The sequence below is a fragment of the Bufo gargarizans genome, chromosome 3 (genome assembly GCF_014858855.1).
Source record: "Bufo gargarizans isolate SCDJY-AF-19 chromosome 3, ASM1485885v1, whole genome shotgun sequence".
Taxonomy (NCBI): domain Eukaryota; kingdom Metazoa; phylum Chordata; class Amphibia; order Anura; family Bufonidae; genus Bufo; species Bufo gargarizans.
In genome coordinates, this window is record NC_058082.1 from 158,612,275 (window position 1) to 158,631,334 (window position 19,060).

General features: G+C 42.2%; 1 protein-coding gene across 1 annotated transcript in view; it reads right to left on the reverse strand.

Moving 5' to 3' along the window:
• Positions 1-200: 200 nt before the first annotated feature.
• The window catches only part of CS (citrate synthase), a 31,926-nt gene continuing 13,066 nt past the window's right edge, over positions 201-19,060 (reverse strand). The window contains exons 2-11 of the mRNA XM_044285222.1: positions 19,009-19,056; positions 18,790-18,897; positions 17,941-18,006; positions 17,734-17,865; positions 16,586-16,774; positions 7,957-8,156; positions 5,565-5,694; positions 5,382-5,483; positions 5,087-5,296; positions 201-2,137 (exon numbers count right to left, since the gene is read on the reverse strand). Coding sequence (XP_044141157.1) covers positions 1,967-2,137; positions 5,087-5,296; positions 5,382-5,483; positions 5,565-5,694; positions 7,957-8,156; positions 16,586-16,774; positions 17,734-17,865; positions 17,941-18,006; positions 18,790-18,897; positions 19,009-19,056 — 1,356 coding nt within the window. The 3' untranslated portion in view covers positions 201-1,966. The remainder of the gene's footprint in view (positions 2,138-5,086; positions 5,297-5,381; positions 5,484-5,564; positions 5,695-7,956; positions 8,157-16,585; positions 16,775-17,733; positions 17,866-17,940; positions 18,007-18,789; positions 18,898-19,008; positions 19,057-19,060) is intronic.

The following is a 19,060-nucleotide window of genomic DNA, read 5'->3' on the forward strand; positions in this document are numbered from 1 at the left end:
TTCAGTAAATACCACATCACAAACCCACACAACTTCAAAATATGAAATTCGCTCATCACTACCAACTATGCCTAACTTTTTGTGAGTAGTGTAAGTCACCAATGAGTTTCCCTTTAAAGAAACAATGGAAGACAAGAGCAACTAACACAATACAAACTAGGGAAACAGATTCAAAAAGTCAAGAAAACACAGACATGATGTAGTTAATAAAAACATTTATTTTGCATTTATACAGAACAACCTTAAGTCTATTGTGAATCTGAACATCCATCTGTAATTTGCACAGCGTTTGCTGGCATGATCTGCCTGCACAGACAAGAGGGGGCAAGTATGTCACACAGTTAGAGGTGTAGGAGTGTATTATATAGGATTCCCTTTCTTTCTAGAGGCGAATGGGCGATTTCCAGTACTGCCGAGGAAGTTAGCTTTACCAGACTAGTTTTACCAAGTTGGGAGCAATTACTTGAAAGAGATGGTAGCAGCTTAAGTAATGCCAAATAAGGCCAAATGACTATTGTATTGGTAGTAATCAGTTTTATTTCCGGTTTCTGCTTTCTTATAGCTTCCAAATATAGCCAAAAATAGGGTATAGAAGCAGTTTACCAAAAAAATAATTCAGCAGCTTGTGCAATCTCAAACCGTGGTTAGATATTGCTCACTACACACTGCTGGAGGAAACAGGAAAGGAAACAGGCTAAAAAGCAGCTTTTAAGAAGACATACGTTTTAAACACCTGAACCGTCTCCATCACAGTGGCTTTACCTTTTTATCACACACAAGAAAAAAAGTAAAAAATAATTGTTCATACATTCATGACAGATAACCAGGGGATGGCAGGAATCTAGACATAAAAATCTGAAAAATAAAAGCTTCACTTAAGATATGACCAGAACCAGGAATAAAAGCTGCACATCATCACAGGAAGCACTGCTGCGAGACCGTTCTTTGTTCTCCGTGAGCTCAGAAAGGAACATTCTCCGATATAAAAACAACCATAAAAAATCCTAGAAAAGCAGCCAGGCAGAGAGTCCATTTTCCAGGACAAATGTCTCGCACATACATGTATCAGACATGCAAGGAACGGATAGCTTCACAACTGAACACACCACTAGTGTGACAGCACTATCAAGCTTTTGGGTTTTTTCCCCCCAAGCCCCATGAGAAAAGGCTTCATGGATTTATGGATAAAGAGGTTGTGCAGCGTCCTAATAATGATTGTGATCTAGTCAGATCAGCAGGGGCCCAACTCCCTGCACCTCCGCCGATCAGCTGCTTGAATGGTTAGCTGGTGCGATCGCTGCTTCCTCTTCAAAAATTACCTGTGCGCTGTTCTGTTACAGCGGCAGCGCAGTGTACTTACAACTTTTCGGCCCACTCATTTGATAGGGATGGCTCAATTGTAGCTTACCTGCGCGTCCTCTTTTTGAAAAAGAAGCAGTGCTTGCATGAGCGCCAACAGCTGATCGTGGGGTTCAAAATTAGGCCATTGCATAACCCCTTTAACAGAAGAACCATGTAAATTTTAGAATGCAACACTAACATATATATAGTGTTTACCAAAAATCTTCTATAAAGATATGACCCTTTGCTAGAGCAATTGCAAAAGTCACAGCTTTTTTTTCCCCACAGTGTAGCTGGAGCAGACAAAGGTGTACAGCAAGTCTTGCAGGCTGGTTTATAAATAAGTAAAAGGAAGGTTATAGGTAACCAGTGAACAACAAGTCCCTATCGGCAGCACATGAACCCTTTCCTGGTGGAGAACTGAATCGCTCCAGCAGGGAAGGTAGATGAACAGGATATGTTGTGAACAGAACATATTTCAGCATAAATAACCAAAAGTGTTTTCTTGTCAGCGCTCAGAAGACAATGGGGTGCAAAGCAGTCTGTTGAAACGAAAGGTGTACTGTCTTTCTTTTACTTGGCCCTTCACCCAGAATGAGTGAAGCCTTCGGCGTTCCGTTTTTATTTAACCAGATTTTGCTCCGACTAGCTGCATGAGGCCATCTGTGCTCATGGATTTAGGCCTCTCCAGAGGGAACCCAAGTGCACGGCTCCAGATAAGCTGAGATAGGACTCCCAATGCTCTTGACACACCGAAGAGGACTGTATAGTAATTCATCTCCTTCATGCCATAATACTGCAGGGAAATACAAAATAATCAATTATAGGCAAAATGCAGCTTCTAAACCCATCTTACATCTGTTGTCACATTGTTGATCCACCTCAATTGGGCTTGGTGTAGTGCCTCTCACTGTATAGATTTATTTTTATTTTTTTAATTTAATTCCATGCATTTTGGGCTAATATTTTATATAGGTTTGGAGCAGTTTGGCTTCTCCAACCTGTAGAATGAATGCTGTTCCCTATCAAATCTCTGTCTCCAGTCCCACGGTCACCCCACTTCAGAACTTTCATTATGGTCATAAATCATATATGAAGATCATACAGGAGAGGAGAGAGACTGGAAACTAAGCTACAAGGCTGATCTCACACAAGCAGGTTCTGTCTGGATGCGATGCATGCAACAAACCCAACAACATCCGGACTGAATCCTGATCCATTCATCTAAATGGGTCTGTGCACACAACATCTCTGCATTCAGAAAAAAACGTAGCATCTTCTATATTGTCCGTTGTTCATGCAGCCCTGTCTCCATAAAAATTAAATAGGGCTTGCGTGAAAATTGGAAAACATTCGGATGCAATGTGTTTTTCACTGATGGATGCTAGATGTTGAGTGTTATTATTCGGGTTTTCTTCACAAGCATAAAAAAAAAAAAAAGTCAGGGAAAAACAGATTGTGGTGTCTGCAGGGGAAAAACTTGAAAACACTGAACGCAATCAGAGACAAAACCAATTTAGCTTGAGTGCAAATACATCTTCTAAACCTGGACTGTATGTATCTTACATCGTATTTGCGATGTTGAATACTTGTGTTAATACATAAGTATTAAGGGAGTGATACCTTTATAGGCTAACCAGACCAAAAAATATATATATATATTGCAAGCTTTCACAGCACAAAGGCTCCTTCAGGCAAGATTACAAATGAAAGACTGAGAAAAGAAATAGGCCCAACACTTCTAGGATGCTAAAGAAAAACATGTACATGGGAGGGGATGCATAATTAAGATAAAGCTGATCAACAAGTGGACATGGCGGAGACAATGTAGATTAGGGATTGGGAGTCGAACTGAGGGAGGTGTGAAATTTGTCTAAATAGTGGGTTGTGAAACCAGGGGCGAGATTCAGTCCACTACTTATTGACTGGAATGTAGTCATCATTTTAAATTCCCAAGTTTTTCTGTCTCTATCATTCTTAAAGTTCCCTTTGAGAATTAAAATCTTTAAATTCATTAATTTCTGGTCCTGGTCCAGAGAAATGGATTCCTACTGTTTTATCGGCTTTGTGGTTTATCTTAAATCTGTTCCTCCAATGTGGTGTACATGATACTCTGTACTGTGTGTCCTAATGGAAGAATGGATATTGGGGATACTGTACAGAAACTGTGATGCAGAATTAACCTGCACAGATTTAACAAACCCCAAAGCCGATACAACAGTAGGAATCCATTTCTCTGGACCAGGACACCCCATTAATGACTTTAAAGGTTTTAATTCTCAAAAGGGAACTTTAAGAATGACAGACAGAAAAACTTGGGAATTTAAAATGATGACTACATTCCAATCAAGTGATGGGCTGAATCTCGCCCCTGGTTTTACAACCTACTATTTAGACAAAATTCACACCTTCCTAAGTTAGACTCCCAATCTACATGGTCTCTGCTGACCATGTTCACTTGTTAATCAGCTTTATCTTAATTATGCATCCCCCATGTACATGTTTTTCTGTAACATCCTAGAAGTGTTGGGCCTATTTCACAGTCTTTTTGTAATCTTGCCTGAAGGAGCCTTTATGCAGTGAAAGCTTGCAATATAGGTTTTTTCTGGTTAGCCTATAAAAGGTATCACTCCCTTAATTCTTATGTATTAACACAAAAGTATTTAACATTGCATTATTTTTGCGGGCCAACACTGTACTATGCAATCCTTGCCTTACATCATATTTGCTACAACATAAGTTTCAGTTTTTCCTTGAACAGATCCTGACCATTTGTATTACTCGCGTGAAAGAGGCCTTAGAGACAGCGTGACGGGTTTTCTGCAGCCTACTATGTATTAGAACACAGGCAGGCTGCAGAAGCTAAAAAAAAAAAAGTCCACAATTTTTTGTAAAAAGCTATTAGAAAAATAATTGTTAGCCCAAGATACTTGCAATTAAAGAAAAATAATTGATCTAAAAAGAGGTCCGTAGCCTTGGACGTTTGCACAAGTATTCTAGATGTCAGATTATGAAAATTAGAAAGAGGAGAAGAACCCGCGCTGACTCTATTTATACCTGAAGAAATGCTAGTAATCTCAGATTTCCCCAAGGTATATAGGACCTTATAGTCTTCAATATCTGTTCTGGTAGCTCTATTCCTGTCAGTACTGAGTGGATAGCTGCGCTAGCTGTGCTTATCCTTTACATGCAAATAAGTGTTGCAGAAGGTAAAAAACTGTTGCGGACTAGCGCAGCTATCCACTCAGTACTGACAGGAATAGAGCTACCAGAACAGATATTGAAGACTATAAGGTCCTATATACCTTGGGGAAATCTGAGATTACTAGCATTTCTTCAGGTATAAATAGAGTCAGCGCGGGTTCTTCTCCTCTTTCTAATTCTCAACAATAGGTCTCCTCCTATTTTGTGGGCTGTTTTTTGGCAATTAACCCCACAGCAGAACCCTGCAGCGACGGGGCTCACACACAAGTTTGTTTGTAAAAGCTTGCTTGTGTGAGCTCACCCCTACCCCAATTTATCCAGACGGCAGCGCGAGTGTTTATCTATCTTTTTAGATTATGAAAATTATCTATAGCAACAGTACTTACCACCATACATAAAATAAAGTGTAGGCACAACTATACAGTCCACCCATTATAACCATTCCCTCCTATATAAAATTTCTTGCAATATACAGGACAAGGGTGAAGACTGCAGCAAAACATAGCACAGTAGAACAACAGTAGGTTTGCCATGTTCCTACCTGTAAGAGGACACCACTATGAGCATCTACATTGGGCCAGGGGTTCTGGGCTTTTCCTTGCTCAAGTAATACATTGGGTACAATCTTGTAGAGCTGAGCCACCAGCTTGAACATAGGATCGTTGGGAAGATGCTTTAGGGCAAATTCTCTTTGACATGTGTAGCGAGGATCAGTCTTTCTGAGGACAGCATGGCCGTACCCAGGTACCACCTGTCATGAACAATATTAGTTGTGTAATTAACCTCAACAATAATACTACAATGAATATATACAGGAAAATAGCGCCTGCACGTACCCTGCCAGAATTCAGTGTGTTCCAGATGTAGTCTCTGAGCTGCTCGTCCGATACTTCTCCACCCAAATCCTTTTGCAGACTTGTTAACCAGACTAGCACCTCCTGTAAATAAAAGGTTTTAAATAAAAAATTTAAAATTGTACAGGATACAGAGTTCACTCACAGACGGGATAATATAGGTACCTGATTGGCCAATCCGTGGAGAGGACCAGCAAGTCCATTCATGGCAGCAGCGAAAGAAAGGTAAGGGTCAGAGAGGGCACTGCCAACCAGATGACTGGTGTGTGCACTTACATTTCCGCCTTCATGGTCACTGGAATTTAAAGAAAACATGTCTGTCAGTCAAGGAAGACTAGGAGGGAAAAGAAAAAGTTGCTCTCCATAGGGAATAATAGACCAGAGGTGACAGGTGAAAGTTGCACATAGTGTTGAGCGAACTTGTGTTTTAAGTTCTGCGTCCAAAGTTCGGGTTATTGAAGAATCCAGTTATGGATTACGCTACCACGGACCATAACGGAATTTGGAATCCATAACTGTATTCTTCGATAACCGGAACTTTGGACGCAGAACTTAAAACACAAGTTCGCTCAACACTAGTTGCACACCATTTCAGTTCCCAAATTCACAACAGCCATGCAGTGAACAGGGAAGAAAGTGAAACTTCCTCTCAGAAAGTAACCAACTAGAAGACAACTGTCAAGAGCCTTGTCTGCAGATTTTCTAACCAAGATCTACGATACCTTGCTGTCAGCCCACAGATCAGGCGGTGCAACACTGCCTGGTGTCAATAAGAATCTGTCTAAAGGTGGCCATACTGTTACAGTAGCAGACAGCAAATCCTATTAATTCTCAAGGAAGATCATTTGCCCAAAGGATCAGGCATGTTGACATTCCACATCCCTGATCCTTTTTTGCTCCCCTGACCTATGCAAAAAAATAAAATAAAAACCATTGGCCAAACATGTCATACACATTAGACAATCAGCAGGTCCCACAGACAGAAGTCTAAGGCTACTTTCACACTAGCGTTCAGAGCGGATCCGTCTGAGACGGATCCGCTCATATAATGCAGACTGTGGCTCCGTTCAGAACGGATCCGTCTGCATTATATTGTAAAAAAAATTCTTAATGTGAAAGTTGCCTGAACGGATCCGTCCAGACTTTTACATTGAAAGTCAATGGGGGACGGATCCGTTTGAAGATTGAGCCATAGTGTGTCATCTTCAAACGGATCCGTCCCCATTGACTTACATTGTAAGTCTGGACGGATCCGCACGCCTCCGCACGGCCAGGCGGACACCCGAACGCTGCAATCAGCGTTTAGGTGTCCGCCTGCTGAGCGGAGCGGAGGCTGAACGCTGCCAGACTGATGCATTCTGAGCGGATCCGCGTCCACTCAGAATGCATTAGTGCTGGACGGATGCGTTCGGGGCCGCTTGTGAGCCCCTTCAAAACGGGGCTCACAAGCGGACACCCAAACGCTAGTGTGAAAGTAGCCTAAGGCTATGTTCACACTAAGTTTGTTCAGTGCTGAAAAAAAAACTGTTGTGGAATTTGCATCAGGCTTTTTTAATGAGGTTTTTGGAAAGGATTTTCATTCCTGCCCATTTTCAATGGGAACTCTGTGTGCGGAATCCGCATTAAGAATGAACAGGGCACTTTCTTCTATGGTGTGGTTTTTACAAGTGGAAAATAAAAGTGATTTTTGAATTAGCATGCGGATTCCCCATTGAAATCAATGAAGAACCTGGTGTGTTTTTGGCAGGGTATGCATGCAAACGTGTGAACATACAGTAACTGTAGATTTACACAGCAGTGTAGTTTATGCCGATTTTAATTCAGATGTTCCTGTGTTTTCGCACCAAAACCCATGTTACTTGACACTGGTTTGCCCCAGATTTCCCCCTTTTGCATTGCAGAATGTCAAACCTGCACTAGAAATCCACCCAAGCAATTGACATACTGCAGACTTCAAAATCCACACCACGGGTCAATTTCTACATTGTGTAGATGAAATTGTGAAAATCTCATCTAATTTAGCTAGTACTTTATTATGCTGTGGATTTTCCATATAAACCTGCATGTAATATGCACCATGTGCATGTGGCCTGAAGGCCCTTTCACACAGACCGCCTGACAGGCAATTATAAAACACAACATTCATTCCTGATAATATCGACTTGATAGGCAGTTATAACAACTGAACAATTGCTACTAGGACCTGATCCTTCCAAATAATTGCCTGCTTATCAGGCTAGGTGAGAGCTGCATTCACGAGTGGTTATAACTGCAAGCGCTCATCCCCATGCAAATTCATTCTGCTGTTTAAACAGTGATCTGATTCCCAGAGACAAACTGCTGCCCAGAAACTATTATTTTGAAGTCAGATTAAACGCCTGTTCATCGGGTGAATGGCAGCACATTTACACAGGCCAGTTATAGGGAACGAGCATGCATGCGAAGGTTCATTTCCAATAATCTGCCCGATAATGAACAATTAGACCAAATTAAAAAGTACTCTGTTGCAATGAATCTCCGCCAGAACTATATCTGTTCCCATAGAAATCTCAAGTACCTGTGGATGGTGAGATAGAGTCTCATGAGCTCTGTGAACTGGGCATCGGTGTATCCCAGCATGTTGCTGAAATTGCAGGACCAGTCCAAGTTAGAATCTATGGCTCCAATACTGCTTCCCTCACGGTAAAGGTTACGGTAGATCTTTGCTGCAACGCATGGGAGTTTTGCAATCAGATCCATGGAGTCTTCATAGATCAACTTTAAAGAAAAAAATAAAAATAATTATGTAATGACTTAATACAATACAGAAATGTACTAGACTGTGCTTAGCATGAAGCCGGCCAGACATGAGAGAAAGCTGCTAACTCCACCGATTCCAGCAGGACTGATGGATAATCTAAGCTTCCTCTTGCTTCACACCGGACGATGTGGGGAAAGAAGGACTGACATTTTGGAGTTTTAGGCTACTTTTACACTAGCGTTTTGGCTTTCCATTTGTGAGATCTGTTCAGGGCTCTCACAAGCGGTCCAAAACGGATCAGTTTTTCCCTAATGCATTCTGAATGGAAAAGGATCCGTTCAGAATGCATCAGTTTGCCTCCGTTCAGTCACCATTCCGCTCTGGAGGCGGACACCAGACCGCTGCCTGCAGCGTTTTGCTGTCCGCCTGACTAAGCGGAGCCAGCTGTTTTCTCCGACAATAGAAAACGGATCCGTCCCCTATTGACTTTCAATGGTGTTGAAGACGGATCCGTCTTGGCTATGGAAGACATAATACAATCGGATCCATTCATGGCGGATGCATGCAGTTGTATTATTGTAATGGAAGCATTTTTTGCAGATCCATGACGGATCCGCAAAAAAACGCTAGTGTGAAAGTAGCCTAAAGTGCACAATCTTTTGATTCTGCAGGACAGAGGGATCTAACAGCAGTTGACTCCATCATGAACATGCACGTTTAACTATATGGTGAGAATGGAGTAAAGTGAAAGAACCTTTGGTCAAAAGGTATCTCATGTGGATGGCCAGCTTAAAGTCCAGTGTGTACAATATATGACCACATTCTACAAATCACGTGCACCAGCTTGAAGGTCAAAGGGGCAGATTTTCATACAGCACAAAGACATTGAACTCTCTTTAGTTCTGCACAATTTCATTAATTTTACCTCACTTGGGGACGATTGATAACAGTTATAGTCCAATAGCTGTAAAGAATAAATCAAGGCAACTGGACGTACTGTAGATTTCTTGAAAACGTTTCACTCGTTCTTCCAACGAGCTTTCTCAATTCTGAGTGATTGTACAAAAATTCTGGGAATAAATATGTAACTATTCCCCGAATTTTTGTACAATCACTCAGAATTGAGAAAGCTCGTTGGAAGAACGAGTGAAACGTTTTCAAGAAATCTACAGTACGTCCAGTTGCCTTGATTTATTCTTTACAGATATACCATGACCTGGATAAATGAGAACCTTCACAGACAGTTATAGTCCAAGTTGACCTTTGATGAAAAACTGGACACAAGGGCACGTGACTTTCCATCAGACTCAGATAAAAAAAAAAAAATCTTGAGGGTGGTGGCATCGGCAGAAGTGTTTGTTGTCACCAAGTATTCCCTGGAACAGGATCAAATGTTTATAGGGTATGTACACCTTTGATTTTGATGGGGTTTTAGAAGCCAAACACAAAAGAACTGTGGTGCTCCAGTTTATGCTGGGCTGTTGTCATTGGCATCACTGTTGTGTGGATCGTGCCCAGTCTTGTTTTGGGGGAAGTAACTGCACCTCAGTTTACCTTTAGTAAACAGTCCCCATCACCATGTGAAATAATCATCTGCATTTGTTTAAAGGGACATTTCCATCAAAACATTTTTAATCACATATTAAAAGCCTAAGTGTGAATATTCCATGTAATTTTTGGGATGCTGGGACAGGCAGATGGTTTCTGGATAGAACTCTTGAAGTCACACTATGTATTCTACTTCCCGTAATAGCTCCAACTTCCTCTTTGTTTGGAATTTTGGGAAGGCAGTGGCACACAGTCTTGCTTAAAGAGAACTTATCACCAACTAAATGCAGTGCAATCTGCAGGCACCAGCTACCTTTTTATACACCCTTACATAGGATGACACAGCAGGCAATTATCAGGAACAAACCATTTGTTCTTGATAACTGACTGCCCAGAGGTGGCGACAGCTGCATTTACATGCAGCAATCACCTCTGCTGCATAGGGATGAGCGATCTCTGCTGCGATCATTGTTTCTGGGCAGCAGCAGGTCACTATTTAGACAGAATGAGCTGCTGCTCAGAAGTGATTCTTTACGTGACCGCACCAGCAATGCTTCCACCCAGTGAACAAGTATTTGCTCGTTCATCATGTGATTGGTGGCACAAAACGCTACAAGGGGAGCCATACTTTCCCAACACTTCCATCATCTTCCTGGCTGCGACATTTCGTTCACACAGGTCACCATCACCATGCAGCCAATATACAGGACATCCTTGCTGAGGTTAGTGACTGGTGAAGTGGTGACCCGAGGGCATGGTACAATAGCGCTGCAGTCAGGAAAACAGCAGTGAGGAGGACTGGAGGGCAAACCAGCAATCTACGATTTCATGTGTATTGCGGTTTTGGGAGACACAATGACTTGTGACAATTTACCAGACTTGCACATTTTCCACATATCTTCAAGGCCATTCTGCTACTTTTTATTGCTAGGTTTGCTTTCCCATTGCTGCAAATAATATTACATAAAAAAATATTGTTGGCTACGAAATAGAAACCAGACAGCATTTGAGAAGGGAGAAGTATAAGAGTACTTTCACACTTGCGGCAGAGGATTCTGGCAAACTGATGGCATTTGTCAAACGATTAGGATCCTGATCAGTCTGACAAATCCATTGAAATGCCAGATCAGTCTCTCCGGTGTCATCCGGAAAAACGGGTCTGGCATTTATTTTCACATTTTTTGCTGTCTGAGCATGCGCAAGCCGCAATGCTGGATCCGTTTTGCCAGAATCCGGCATTAATGCATTTCAATAGGAAAAATGCCAGATCTGGCATTCTGGCAAGTGTTCCGGAATTTTGGACGGAGATAAAACCTGCAGCATGCTTGTGGTATTATCTCCGTCCTGAAAAGGCAAAAAGACTGAACTGAAGACCTCCTGATCAGATTGCTCTCCATTCAGAATGCATTAGGATAGAACTGATGAGTTATTTTCCGTTATAGAGCCCCTTCTGACGGAACTCTATGCCGGAAAAGAATAACGCTAGTGTGAAAGTACCCTAAGGCACTGCTTGTAGGAGAAGCGGTCTGCAGACTGGCAGCCTATTTATTACAGATGTCCCCAGTACTTTCCATATGTCCTTTGCAGAGCAGCGTCAAGGAGTCACAGCGAAGTACGTCAACCCTTGTGACCAGATCAAACATTAAATGCTCTGCATGCCATGTACTGAGCGTGTACATACAAGCTGATGGGAGGGATGGATGACATTGAAAAGTCAATGGCTGGGTCACATTAACATACAATGGCTTCAGCTCTAGTGTGCATTTATAGAACAAGCTCAATACAGGACTCGCCACTTGTTCTAAGATCACATGTGCCAATGCTGAAAACCTCACAGCTTTCAGTGTACGTGTGAGCGACCTGTCACAAAGCCAAGGACATTGATGGGTGGAGGGGAGACACTCATGGAAACTCCTAGCCACTCCTTCATAAACACACGTCACAGACTACAGTGTTGTAGAAGGTAATGCAAGGACACAGAAGTGCGACCTTGTGGGGGAAATCTCATAGCGCATGTACCATAGGAGAAAAAGGAGAGGTAAACAGCTGAACTATAAGAAGCATCTAGACATTACCAGAGCCGCTGGTCTCCTTACAGGTTCTGAATGTATCTTGGTTATAGCCACCACCTTCTCACAATCATTGCACCGCAGTGGTCAGGCTACCATGGGGGAGGACCAAAACTTCACAACTAATTCTGCTTTCCAACATAAATCCATGGTAATTAGCTGCAGCCGCCGTGCAGAAATACACAGAGAATGATGGTGCGTCACATTCATAAAGAATCTATTTCACATTTTCTGACGCAGAAGTTGCTGAAAGTGGGCAAAATCACTGCTTTCGCATTATGAGATTTCTCCACAAAATTTTTTTATACGTTTGTTGGAAATGTCCCCAGGGCCCCTGCTGAAGTGAAAGTAAGGGTGGCATTACACTGCCCGATGTACCGGCAGTGTGAGCAGTGATGGATGACGACATCTATCGGCACTCGCTTACACCAGAATGATTGCACAGGCCGATGCAAACATAATGCAGAAGGAACGATTCGATTCTCCGTGATTCGGATCTATTCATTGTCGGCAGAACATCCATGATTACACGTGGAGGTGTGCCTCTGATAATCATCCTGATGAAGATGCCCATCAGCCAATGAACAAGTGTTTTCTCATTCACCGGCTGATTGACTGCTCAATTATATATGCCTATAGAGGAGAATGAGAGCTATGAACGCTTGTCCCCAATGTATCACAACAGCCAAAGAGTCAAAACTATTATAATATTTTTCCTGTGTGCTGTGCACCCTGAACAAGTGTCATATGTACAAAAATGGTACCATTACAAACTACAGTTCGCTCCCAAAAAAGCCCTCCTACAATGAGTATTCTCATTTACAGGACACATTTAGAATTACAGTATATTTAACCTTTTCATTTTTACTAATTGCTCTTCATCTAGTCGTAGGATTGAATTGCAGGACAGTTCATTAGAAAAGGCTTGGAAGGTAAGGCTGCATTTTGGAACAGGCTGCCCCCTAAAGGATATTGTTGATACCACATGCTTTTAAAAGGGAACCTGTCACCGGGATTTTGTGCATAGAGCTGAGGACATGGGTTGCTAGAGGGCCGCTAGCACATCCGCAATACCCAGTCCCCATAGCTCTGTGTGCTTTTATTCTGTAAAAAAAATAAAATGATTTGATACATATGCAAATTAGCCTGAGATGAGTCCTGTATGTGAGATGAGTCAGGGACAGGACTCATCTCAGGTTAATATGTCAAATTTTTATTTTTATTTTTTACAAAAACACACATTTGTCTGTTCACATGGGCTTGTTATTTTGCACTTTCCAACGCCATCACGACGTTCGATAAAACCGACCAGTTACTTTTATTCTACAGGTCAGTACGAATACCTTATATGTATAGTTTTTCTTGCATTTTGATAGTGATAAAATAAAAAAGCGTGAGAGTTTTATTTCTTAGTCGCCATATTTTGACCCCTATGACTTTTTTGCAATTATTTGTACGGAGCTGTGTGGGGGCTCATTTTTGGCGAGGCGATCTGAACTTTCCATTGATACAATTATGGGGCGTGTATGACTTTTTGATCACTTTATTTAATTTTGTCGAAAATGAAGCGAATAGGCCATTTTGACGCTTTTTTTCCCCCCATTTTGCTTTATGGGGAATATATTTTTATACTATGGGTGTTTTCGCACATGGTGACACCCATTATGTGTATTAAAAAAAAAAAAATATTGTTCTTTTATTTGGGGGGGGAGGTACACTTTTTTTTTTAGTTCCTCCGATCGCTGCATGGGGGAGACAGAGCATCAACGGAAGCATGCACTTCCAGTGCTTCACGTGTTCAGATGCCGTGGTCAGGATTTACCACGGCATCTGAGGAGTTAAATGTCCGCGATCTGCATTGCCGTCGATTGTGGACATTAGACGCGGGTGTGTGCTATACGAAACAGCAGTCCACCCGCTCCGCTCAGGAGCCGGCGCCATCTTTAAAGACCGGCAAGCACCGTACTATTACGGCGCTGGTCAGGAACGGGCTAAAGGGGTTTTCCAGTTACAAAAATAATAAATTCCAGCTTTGAACTTCACTGCATTATAGAAATCAGTTGATGAAGTTCTGAGTGCATTTTGACCACACCATGTGTTTACATCCAAGGGCGAGACTCATGGGTAGTGTTTATAGCATCAGGTCTCTGCCTCTCCTTCCAGCTGGAACATCACAGATCCAAGCAGGGCTGGCAGCCTCATTATTATTCACTTCAGTGCAGAGAATACTAAATTAAGCTGTGTGGGATATGGGTTGGGGTCCTCTACCAGCCCAGACTTTTACTAAGGAAACTACTTAACAGGTCTTATCAGGATTTCAACCACATACCTTTTGTATGGCAGGCAGAAGAGTTACCATTACACTACAGACCTGCCCTTTTGGAAAGGGTTGAATTTTCGGTGCTTAAAAAAGCTATACTCTTTAAAGGCATAATGCTAAATAAAAAGTATACCAAGTATGTTACAAGAACTTTAATGTTTTTTGTATGGTTATTTTTAGAAATGTGTGACCATAAAAAGAAAAGCTGGAAAATAAACTTTTTTTGTTAGCAATAATAATCTACTATAAAACTAATAGATAAGTTTTATTGTACACTTTTACTATGAAGATTTTACATGCATCAGTGATATTTGAACCTTAGACCTTCTGTGCAGTTGCCAGATGCCTTACCCACTCCTCTATAGAAAACCTCTGCTGTGGGAGAAGGGATTTTTTTTTGTGTGTCTTATAGCATTACTGTTTTTTTTAAAGGAGTTTTCCAAGATTTTAAATACTGATTACCTATCCTCTGAATAGGTCATCAGTACCTGATCGGTGGGGGTTCAACACCTGGGAACCCCACTGATCAGCTGTTCGAGAAAAGAGTGGCGCTCACAGTAGAGGCGTGGCCTTCTCACTGCTTCGCCCTAGGCCAGTGATGACACTTTCATTGGTCACATGGCCTAAACACAGCTCAGCCCCAAAGATGCGAATGGGGCTGATCTCTGATACCAAGCACAGTCGCTATACAATGTACAGCGCTGTGCTTGCTAAGCTGCGAGAAGGAAGCAGCACTCATAGCAGCGCCGGTGCCTTCTCAAACAGCGTAAAGAGCGCGGGGACGAGAGATAGTTACTCCCCATGTTGCTGAGGAGATCGCTGCTATTACATACAACAGTCTCCTCAGCAAGCGAGCAGGAGATAGCCAGGAGGGAACTGTTCCCTCCCGACAATCACCTGTGTGATCAGGGTGTCTAATGTACCCTTTACAAGCCTTGCTACACATCAGATGTAGAAGTGAGGTAATCGGGAAAGGGAACCAACACAGGCTAAAATGGCATCTGACCATGATAGAGTACAGGAAAACAAAGCATTACAGATAAATTACTATTAGTAAGTGATATAAGTTGATTGGAACAACACTGTTATACTGAATACTATCCTCACAAAACGATGTATCAATCAGCTCAGCTCCGCCTGATCTATATAACATGCTGCCTGCAGATTTCATTGTATTTACTGGCAATAGTTCCTCTTTAACAGCATTTAGGGATATGCTTACCAACAGCCACCATAGGCTAAAACAATAGTTACTTCTATGCGAGTTTTCTAGACATGCTCTTTGACCTGTGCAGAGGTCATAACTTTGACAATCGCCTACTGTGAATAGTAGATCCTGTTCAGAGGTGGCGAGATCTGTATTTACATGCAGGAATCACCTCCACTGTACGAGCGATCGCCTCGGCAATCACTCATCCCCATACGGATTCATTGTTTCTGGCCAGCGGATGCCTGGTAACACAGCACGATTTGCTGCCCATAGACTAAGATTCTGGTTTCAGCAAAAACTATTCTTTAATCTGATGAAGTAGAGTTTGTTCCCGATAATCTGCCCGTTAACAGTCCCGTGTAAAGGAACATTAAAGCGACAAAAGGAGGTAAACAGTGAGCAGTACTGACCAAGAAGTGGCACCTTTTATTAGGTTTAATAGCCAGTGCAAAAACTGCAGGATTTATTATAAATATAGATAGTGACATGGAAAATTAACCAAAATTTAAAAAGCTCTGGTGAGCATGATCAACCATATTAAACCAGGCATATTGCCTGGCTGAGTAAAACTATATTTCTTTTGCATACATTCTCAAAAAATGGGTCAAGATATATTAAAGAGGTTGTGCCAACTAGCTGATAGCTGGGGTCCGACCTCTGGATACAGCTACGAATACAATGTTTTAGGGAAAAGTTTATTTTTACAGTGTAGAAATGTTAAGGGTTAAATCTGTGTTTTAGGCTAGTTTCAGACAAGAGTATTCATTCCAGGAAACACACTCCATGTGCGAGTAGCATTTCCTGGCCTGAATGCTGATCTTGTGATGTGAATGCGCAACATCATAATGATTTATGATGTTGTGTATTCCAGTCTCACTGACGATCTACTGAACTGTAGTCAATGCATTATGTGATAATAGTTCTGCAGATCAGCTATAAGACTAGAATTCACAACAGTATTATAAGTTTTCGAGTTCATTTCTCAGGAGCAGAGTTCAGGCTGCGAAATTATCCCACATGGAGTGCATTTCCCAGAATGAACACACTTGTCTGAAAAGAACCTTAAAAGGTGATAATGCACTGATGGGGAGAAAATACAGCAGTGTCCCAACTTAGTAAATGTCATTTAAAAAAGTATGGTCATTCATATTAAAATAATGCCATGTGGATAAGCATGAGAAGCTCGTATGCTGGTAGCACGTAGGATGTCACGATACTACACATCATTGCTAGGAGTGGCTTTTGCACTCTACAACTTTTTATCTTTTCTGCACATAACAGGTCCAGCAGCATTCTTACCTCCCAGTACTTGGTCTTGTTAACGCCTTCAGCATAAGCCCGAGCAAAGTTGCTCTCGCTGTTTAGGGCCGTGATTGCTGCACTGAACTGAGACATGGGATGCAGATTGGTGGGAAAGTTGTCAAGCATTGTTACAACGTGGGAAGGTAGAGCAGCTCGCTTTGCCCACTCTTTAGAAAGCCAGTTAACCTGTCAAACAGAGCAGAAGCAATAGAGACATGAATAGAAATAAAACTTGTATAATATATTCCTATTTCAAAAAGAAGAAAATGGTAATCTTTCAGGTTTAGGCTGGGTTCACACTTGAGCGTTGCGCAAACGCGCGTTTTACGCGCGTTTTTGACGCGCATTTTTATGCGCGTTTTTGTAATAGTAAACGCGCGTTTGACGCGCGTTTGTGTGATTCACTACAGTGTCCTATGGCCACAAACGCCCCAAAAGTCGCTCATGTACTTTTTGGAGCGTCGGGCGTTTTACAGCGCGATCGTACGCGCTGTAAAACTCCCAAGTGTGAACCATTCCCATAGGGAATCATTGGTTTCTCCTTGTTGAGCGTTTTACAGCGCGTAGGAACGCGCTGTAAAACGCTCAGGTGTGAACCCAGCCTTAGGGCTCATGTACACGACCATATGCATTTTGCTGTCCGCAAAAAATATGGAAGCCGTCTGTGTGCCTTCCGCAATTTGCGGAACGGAAGGCCCATTGTAGAAATGCCTATTCTTGTCCGCAAAACGGACAAGAATAGGAGATGCTATTTTTTTTTTTGCTGGGCCACGGAACGGAGCAAAGGAGTGCTGTCCGCATCTTTTGAGGCACCATTGACGTGAGTGGGTCTGCACCCGAGCCGCAGAAAATGCGGCACAACAACGGTCGTGTGCATGAGGCCTAATGGTTATTTGTGGAACTCCCATAGAAATGATTGGAGAGAGCTGCACAAGCGCAGCAAGCTCTCCATTCACGATGGCCTCAGAGGTGGCACCCGAACCTATTGGACATTTATGGTTATAAGTAACCAGATGTGAATACCACTTTAACTATAAAACTGAACCAATGATCCTGTCTAACCATGTTCACAAAACAGACTGCAGCAGTACTAGTGTGACGGCCAGACATGGTGTCAGCAGATGAGGTTTCTCCTGGAAGCTTACCTGTTCTTGTGAGGGAACCTCCCCTGTGACCAGGAGCCAGAAAAGTCCTTCAGGTAGTGGCTCCTCACCTCCTGGTGCCCTGGGAAGCAGCTTCTGGCATTCAGGGATGCTGTAACCACGGAAGCGGATGCCCTGGAAACAAATACAAAGTTGTTAGTTAAAGTTATAGTAAAACAAGCATGTTAACTGCGTTGTCCATAAACTTACCTCATCAGGATCAAGCACAGATGTTTCATAGACTAATCCCTTCATGCCTCTCATGCCTCCATATACCTAGAGAAGAGATACAGCATGACTCTTAAGAGGGTGGACAGGTTTCTTTTTACTATTCAATTCATCCGAAACTATAAAGTGTAAAAGATCCACAATGCATATGCCAAACGTATGCGTTAAGGGGTTTTCGAAGGTCTGGAAAAAAATGGTCCACGGGCAGGAAATGCAGAAAAATTAAAAAAACTCTTATACACGTGAAATCATTAATGTTATCTTATTCTCATTATACACCCTGCTGTTTCAGCGTTACTCAAGGATTTGTTTAGATAGACACGTTAATGCATTTATTAGGGTTTTTTAAGGTTTTAAGGCATTTCCCCCTTGGCTGAATTTTCTGATTTTGGAAAACTCCTTTAAAGGTTTTGAAACACTTCTAAGAATGATGCTGTCCCAGGTGACTGCTCTGTGCAATATGTTTTACTACAAGGCATCCGTTCGCCCAAGATTAAAGGCATTACCAGCGGAAAGTATTTATCGACTATCCACAGGAGGGGTAAAAAAAATATTGGATTGCTGGAGATCTGACTGCTGGGACCCAGAGTGATCCAAGAACAGAATGAGCGGTAGAATGTGTCACTTGAATGGATGCAGAAACCCACCATGGCCACTTTATAGAGCTGTGTAGCTCCGATACCAGTTTCTGGCACTGGAACTAGTAAAAACAGCTGATTGATGGGGGTTGGGAGTCAGACCCCTCGACGATCTGATAACAAGTAACCTATCCTAAATAAGTTATGAAAAACTCCTTTAAGGCAATGCAGATATTTTTCTGCCTTCTCTTACCATGTCAACGGTGATTTGGCCAATAACAGTCTTCCCATGCTGTTGTTTAAAGTTCTTGATTCTTGCCTGTTCTTTGGGAATGAGGTCTGACAGGACATCTTTTAGGTTCTTTACAAGACAAAAAAAATAAAAAAAAGTTAGGACACTAGGCAGCAGATCCTCATTAAATAAACGTGCCCAAAATCAATCCAAAAAGGAGAGAAAAGAGCCAGAGCTTACCGTGGAGGAGCTGGCATGGCGAGCAGCGATCAGCACACAAGGGGAGTTCTGT